Source organism: Spea bombifrons, chromosome 1 (assembly GCF_027358695.1).
Source record: "Spea bombifrons isolate aSpeBom1 chromosome 1, aSpeBom1.2.pri, whole genome shotgun sequence".
NCBI lineage: Eukaryota > Metazoa > Chordata > Amphibia > Anura > Pelobatidae > Spea > Spea bombifrons.
Window position 1 is genome coordinate 56,287,962 of NC_071087.1, and position 7,474 is coordinate 56,295,435.

At 38.1% G+C, this 7,474-nt stretch overlaps 1 protein-coding gene across 1 annotated transcript; it reads left to right on the forward strand.

Moving 5' to 3' along the window:
* The first annotated feature begins 669 nt into the window (after nt 1-669).
* On the forward strand, nt 670-7,014 carry MBOAT4 (membrane bound O-acyltransferase domain containing 4). The gene is made up of 3 exons (XM_053455770.1): nt 670-785; nt 5,087-5,311; nt 6,070-7,014. The coding sequence occupies exons 1-3, from the start codon at nt 670-672 to the stop codon at nt 7,010-7,012; spliced, it is 1,284 nt and encodes a 427-aa protein (XP_053311745.1). The 3' UTR covers nt 7,013-7,014.
* The last annotated feature ends 460 nt before the right edge of the window (nt 7,015-7,474 follow it).

The window sequence follows — 7,474 nt, forward strand, 5'->3', positions numbered from 1 at the left end:
CAATTGAAAATATGACACCCAGCTATACCTAGAACACCTTGAATACCAGGAACGTAAATATATATATATATATATATATATATATATATATATATATATATATATATATATATATATACATACAGTATACTGTATATAGCTGATAGCTAACCAGTTGCCCTTAAGTCAATACTATCAAATCAGATGTCTTTTATGTTTTGCTGTGGATACCAAAGGTTATATATATATTTTTTCCATTAGTCTTTCAACAGATCATATGTCCACCTGATAACGAGATTAAGGTGTCTCCTATTTCCCCTTTTTTACAGTTATCTTCCCACTAGATCTGAAATGCAATGAGGAGTGGAGGAGGGATTTTTGGTAAACCTAGCAGGATAAACATTTCACAGCTATGTTTCCCAGCTACTTGCTTTTCAGCTACAAAGAAAGGTGCTCAGGACTGCTCTTAAGCAAACAAACACTGGACACTTGCATCACAGTGGATAAATAGAATTTATTTGGGATTGTTCGGTCTCCCAGGGTTATGGTCACCACATTCCTTGTATTGCTGCCGAACAGCATCTCTCAGTAATGGTGTTATGGTAGTATATAAAGGATTGTAGGTTGGCATTCAGTGCAGAAGGTGATGCCTGCCAATACTTCTCTTATTGTTATAGAACAAGACGTTTGATGGATTATATTGTGGTGACATTTCACCAGGTCGCTTTGTACCAGTTGGCTGCATTTCCATTTGCCCTGATGTATAGTTATCTCTGTTCCCTTGGCCATTTGCCTATCACACTCAGGTATGCTTTCATGTGCTAATTCCATGCTGCTCTGTGTCAAATGAACTGTGAATATATTCATAACCCACGATAAAGCTTAAAAGGAAACTATAATCAAATTATCAATCAATTTTTATATGGACGTGCCATTTTTGTCATCTTATAATATAATAATATAATATCTGACATTGCATGGACATTTCATGGACTTTAAGTGGTTGGGACAAATTGCTCTCTTTTTACTTTCTCTTTTTTGCTAAAATTGTCTTTTGCTTGTTATTATTGTTCTAAATTTATAACTGTACAATGGGTAAACAGGACATGACAAGTGGAAAATTACCTAAAACTCTGAACTATGATTTTATATAGATCTGTGTTCATATGTACGAATATAATCATTTTTTTATGTGCATAGAAGAAATGTTTGTCATAACTTTTTTTTTTTAAATTGTATTTTTTGGTATTTGATGCACTTTTATCGGTTGGGTTAAAATTTAGTTGGGAGAACTAATGAATGAACATGTATGATAATCATATCCACCCATAAATACATATGACTGGACTCCACAGCAATGTACACGATAACTTATAAAAAAATATCCAATACAGATATTGGGCTGATAAAGGGTAAATGCATGGTAGGATGGTAGTTCAATGCCTAAATCACAATCATCAAATCACATCAGGCATTATATTATAATATATATTATAATATCATATTATTGCCCAATTATAAATATTGTATTGTGTGTCAATGTACAATTTCATTTGTATTAGAGATGGACCCTTGTTTTTCCATATAGCCCCTAAATATGTAGAGCATCTCTATTTTATTTAACAGATATTGAATAACTAATTGATAATATATAGTTGTTTACATTCTATATATTTTTTTACCGACCTAGTATCTGCACTTAATTTTTTAAATTTCAGCATAGCATAGACTGAAAAAAATGGTCTTATCTTTTCAGACTGCAAAATTCTGTGTAATAACATGAATATTCTCAATCAAAGGGAATGATAAGGGATTTGTGGAGACAACCCCTATATCCCTTAAAAGCGATTTGCAAATCATGACATTTGGTGAGATGGTGAGGTTGTAAAGCTCTGAAACTAGGAACGTTAGAAACTGCAAATTAAAAATTGAAAACTTTTTCTAGCTAGGAACTAGAAAAGGACGGGTGTTTCCGGACTTTGTGGATACAGTAGGGTATTGGTTTACCCCAAAAAGAGGACAAAATAGTTTTTTTATTTAGCTCCTCTGAGTTCTAAATAAACAGTTTGCCAAGTATTTTGCAACAGAAACAAAAAAGGTTCTTTAATAGCAAAACCAGTTTTTCCCCCCTTTTTCCCAGAGCCTTCCAATATCCTGTTTGGTTCTTTGACCCAGACTGAGACATGTAAGCTCTCTTTTTACTCAGTTGCCTCAGTAATTAGCACGGACAAATGAGTGGAACCAGAAACCCTGGGGTGGGTTACTAGCGCAGCGGCTACCATAAAAAATGTGAAGTGGAGCAATAGGCCCAATAAGCTCTCCCAATTCTCTACCCCAGAAGCCCAAACATATTTTAAACTGTAAGCATATTTGTGGCACCTAACACAACATCTCCCTGAGACTGTTATACTCCAGAGATAAGGTTGTATGTGTTTGCTTGTGACTACTCCATTCTGTCCCCTTTGACATCCATCATTAACACCCTGTGACCTGCTACAATTATCTGTTATGGTGTTTGTTTACTCTGATTGATTGCTTGCGTTTAACTCTGGACTCTATCTATACTGCTGTCTACCTAGGACTCAACTTTAAAGAGATTTGCCTTTAATGTGGACAGAAAACAAGGACACACATGCAGGGCTGCTGTTAAATTTCCAGTTGTCTTAATTAGATAAAACTTGCTCGTTCTGTGCCATTGGCGTGCTCATCCACCTCTAGTACATGGAGTATAGATAACCCTAAACACCTAGTCTAATACCTCTAGCCAACCTTCTGCAAAAACCGCTAACATTTTACTTTTTTGGTAACTGAGAACACAGGCTACTGTTTCTGGCACACAGTACAAAATCATAGAGCCATTTTCAATAAGACATCTGAAAACAAATGGTGTTTAACGTTCTTATTTGGTTACCATGCATTGTTATATTTGTTTGACATAACCTTGTTAAAGATGATTGCAGATTATTGCTTGTGCTCACTGTTCCCTGAACAGGTCTTATTCAGCTGTGGTATGTGGGCTGTTTGGCACCAGAGTATTTAGAAACTTGAAAGCAAGGTTGAACATGATGTATTGGCCATTATCAGATCAGATCAAACTTTAATGAATAATGACGAGCAGATTCAATGAGAAGTCATTCACAGGAATTTCAGCAACCCAAAAATGGTATATAATTATACTAGATAATAAAGCCACAGTACTGTGGGCATAGTAGACAGGATGACAATTCTTACATATAAAAAATCTCTTTGTAAACAACATTTGGAGTATAAACTTGACTGAGAGTATGAAAAACGGCCTTGGGGACGTACAGTGCCAAGTGCACGGTATCTGGTGAGTTGCAGGCAAGAAGAACCGCATCCAATTGGCCTCCAGACAGGCTGAAAAGAAGCCCTGCCAACCCACAGCTACCTGGGACTCAGTCTATGGTAGCCAGAGACGGAAAGAGAAGGCCATACTCTCACCACTCACTTTCTGGGTACCACTGATTTGACGTACTGTATAATGATGTGCATTTTATAGTAACTTTATGGTGCATCTGTCCAATGATGTAATTACCCTGCGCACTGCAAGTCTGAACCAGGGCTGCACCCCTAGCCGGCCCTTACAAGGCCACCATCACCTCACTGCAGAGCACCAGAATATGATGTCATGTCTTGACTATCTATGGATTAAAGGCACGTGCCGGCTCAGCACCACCTCTTTAGTGTAAATAGGCCGGTTATCTTCCTTGTAACTAACTGTCCCATTGAGCAGCAGTGGAGACTCCTCCGTAGGAGTGAACCGACAAGCGCAAAAGGAAAAATAAATTAGCAAAATTCATTAAAAATCCATTTTAATCTAATTTAGATTAAAATGGATTTTTGATGAATTTTGCAAATATTTTTTTCTTTTTGCGCTTTGGGGTTCACGTGCCATGAAGCCTCCTGTCCCCTGATGTAGCCTGCATTGTATCGCACGTGCGATAGGAAGAAAGACCCTATTTGGCTCAATTGCTGCCGTGCTTGCTAAAGCTCCGGATGAGCCGCCCATTTGAACCCTGTTCGCACAGTAAAAGCTATGCGAGTGGGGGAGGAGCTCCCAGCCGTCAGCTCCCAGCCAACACACTCTCCGCCCAGACCAGAGTCTCCCCTCCCTCCCCAGTGTCTGACGTGAGCGGGGAGGCGGGGCTAACAGCTTTCTGCTTCCCAGTCCCTTCCTGCAGTCACACTGATGGTTGGCCACACCCCTTTCCTTATAGCATCCACACTGCTCAGCAACTCATCTAACAGTATGTATAAAATTAATATTTGGGCTGCTGAAAGTTAGGGGAGGTGAGGGTTTACCTCTAAATTAGCCCCTAAATTAACCCTAAGTACCTTTTCAACCATAACTGCCCCTAAATTAACCCTTTCCCTTATATTTCATTATTTCATTAGCACCAGCAGATTGTGAAGCAATATACAGTGGGCCCTTGAATTATGTATTGTATCAAGCGCTGCGTAAACTGTTGGCGCTATATAAATAAAAGATAATAAATTAAAGTATTTGTCAAAAAAATAAAAAAATGTGCTTGATTTTTTTCGTCATTATGTGCAGATGGAAAGAAGGACTTTATATATTTTATATTAGAAGGACTAATAAATTGTTTAATATGAGTCTCCTGCTTACTCATTATCTTCTGTCTAGAAGCAAAGGCATAAAATAATATCCAAGCTGAATTTTATAGAGGACTAGTACCAGGCAGTTCATGTAATTAGTTTACGGGATAACATAAATGGAATGAGTATGACTCCTTTAACCTGGGATGTTTATAGAAAATGTATATTCCAGGGCGGTACGGAAGACTTTGTATACATATCAAGATAAAAGAAGCCATCTGGTCACAAATTCAATATACATAAGAAACTTTGCTCTTGTGCATGCCTAGTAATAAATGGTAACAGAAGACATTAGAAGCAAATGCCATCTTCAAAGGGCCCATTTGTGCTCCACGAAACCTGTGAACCCTCTTGAGATATGAGGGGCTCCTGAATCATTGGGACTACAATTTGAATTGGCAATGATATGTTAAAAATGTATTTGAGGTACCCTTATTTGATTTTATATAACATTTATCATGTGTTTTAGGCATGTTTATCTGCTAGTTGGAGGGATTATTTTAGCCTTCGTATCCATGGGGCCATTTGCACTACTGCTCCTTACACCTGCCTTGGGCTCCATTTTGCTGTTTCACATAGTTAGCTGGAAGTCTGTTCACAGATGGGCTTTCACTCTGCAGATGTCCTGGCAAACCGGCTGCCACATATGGCTACTATACAGAGAATACTACTTACAAGAAGCTATGACCACAAGGTAAATCATGAAACACTCACACTGCTGAAGAAAGCGTTCTAAATAACATTGAATATTGCTATTAGTGTTAGAAAATGCATGTTTATTATTGCAAGTATGTGCCCAACAATTGTCTCTCCCCCTTCTTTCTCTCTCCCTTGTTTTTTCTTCTCCCCCTTCCGCTATCTGTCTCTCATTTCCACCCCCTTTCAACAAATCCATGCATCCCTCTAAATATCACAACCTCTTTCCCGCTCTTCCTATACATTGAAATCTCCATCCTGCCCCATGCCCACCTCTGCTTTAACATCTCAGTCTCCCACCCACTCCATACCTATGTCTCAATATCACTTAATATCACCCTGTCTCTTAACATCACAATGTCGCTCATGTTCTATACAGGAGGGAGATGTTGATGTTAAGGGGATGGGTGGGAATGGAGATCGTATCAGATTTCTTTCTATAAATACGTCCAGATTTTGGGAAGATTCCTATAACTGGGCAAGGTAGTGGCAACATTGACTACTAAATTGTAGTTTTGCTATGTGCTATGTACTAAAACCTTAAGAGTAAATTGATCTATTTTGAATGTTGTTGGTTATAACTCTCAGCTCAGCTAGGATGAAACTTTAATGTATTGACTGTATAGGATTAAAACAATTATAAAAGTTTTGAGGGAGCCTGGTGGGGTTGAGTTTGCCTTGATAATCATGACATGAATACATGAGGACATTTTGGAGATTTTTTTAATCAATATTTACACATTTCATTCTGTTTAGGTTGTCAATAATGATTTCATCCCTTATGCTACTAACTCAGAAGGTTACATCTCTTGCCCTGGACATTCATGAAAGGCAAATGACCATAATAATACTTGATGGTAGTTTGATGAAGCATTTTTGTCCTCAGGTTGCACACAATATTCTGATCATTCTTTCTTACTTCATGTTCTTCCCTGCCCTGCTGGGAGGTCCCCTGTGCTCATTTGAAACATTTCAGCAACAGATCTGCAAATCTCATATGCCCAATGGCTTGTGGTCCATCTGGCTGGTAATTAAAGGCTGTGCCTTAGCAGTTTTCCTGCGGATTCTTCATGCTTTAGTGTATGAAAATATTAACTTGCAGTGCACCCTCATGGACTGTGAACAACTAAACTGTATATACATCATGTGGATTACAGCTTTTTTATTTAAATTGACATATTATTCCCATTGGATATTGGATCATACCCTTTTTCACGTAGCTGGCTTTGTAACTGATGTTTATCACAGTGTTGGCTTCTATACAGACTTCTCTGATGCTGATATCTGGACCTTGGAAACCACTTGCAAAATCTCAGTGTTTGCCAGAACCTGGAATAAGAGTACAGCAAGATGGCTAAAAAGACTGGTATTCCAACATTGCAAGACAAGGCCATTACTAATGACATTTGTCTTCTCTGCGTGGTGGCATGGATTCTACCCAGGACAAGTGTTTGGGTTTTTGTGCTGGGCTGCGATGGTAAAGGCTGATTATAGGGTACATAATTATTTAGATACATGCCAGAAAACCTGGTATATCCAGTCCCTTTGCAAAGCATTTACCTGGGTTCAGACCCAATTAATAATTGCATTTATCATGATGGCTGTAGAAATGCGGAGCTTTGCAATCGTGTGGGCCCTGTGCACCTCAAGCAATAGTCTATTCCCCATTTTATATTGCGTTTCAGCAATGTTCTTGTAAAAACAAAAGTGAACTTGTAATAACTTCAGAAACACTAATAAAACAATAGGTTTCTCGGCAATTTCTTAAAATCCAAAGTTTCAAACCTGTCGTTTTGAAACAATTTTTTTAGTTCCATTCTGTGTTACAAGGAAACACAAAACATAAAATAATAATATTTCCTTATATACAAAAGTGTCTTTTGTATAGCAGAAGAAACAGTTGGGCGACTCAAGCATTGCGGTCACTCCAGACAAACTGAGGTTTCTTTTGCCCCTTCAACAACATTTTATTAAAATATTTTACACTAGACCTGACAGGTGCATTTTGATGCCCTAGACAGCCTTATTGTAACCCTATGGATGGGCCAGTCCTTAAATATAGTATATTGGGCTCTACCTTGTAGTAGTATAAATGCCGTTCCTTATAGTAATGCTAAGTAGTAGCTTAGATAATGATGCTTAAAGCTCACTAAGCTTAGAG

Excerpts from the sequence above, each read along its gene's own strand:
- MBOAT4 (XM_053455770.1), top strand. The coding sequence starts at position 670 with ATGGATTATATTGTGGTGACATTTCACCAGGTCGCTTTGTACCAGTTG. Across the intron at positions 786-5,086 it reads CATTTGCCTATCACACTCAG|GCATGTTTATCTGCTAGTTG; the intron begins GTATGCTTTCAT and ends CATGTGTTTTAG. Across the intron at positions 5,312-6,069 it reads CAAGAAGCTATGACCACAAG|GTTGTCAATAATGATTTCAT; the intron begins GTAAATCATGAA and ends CATTCTGTTTAG.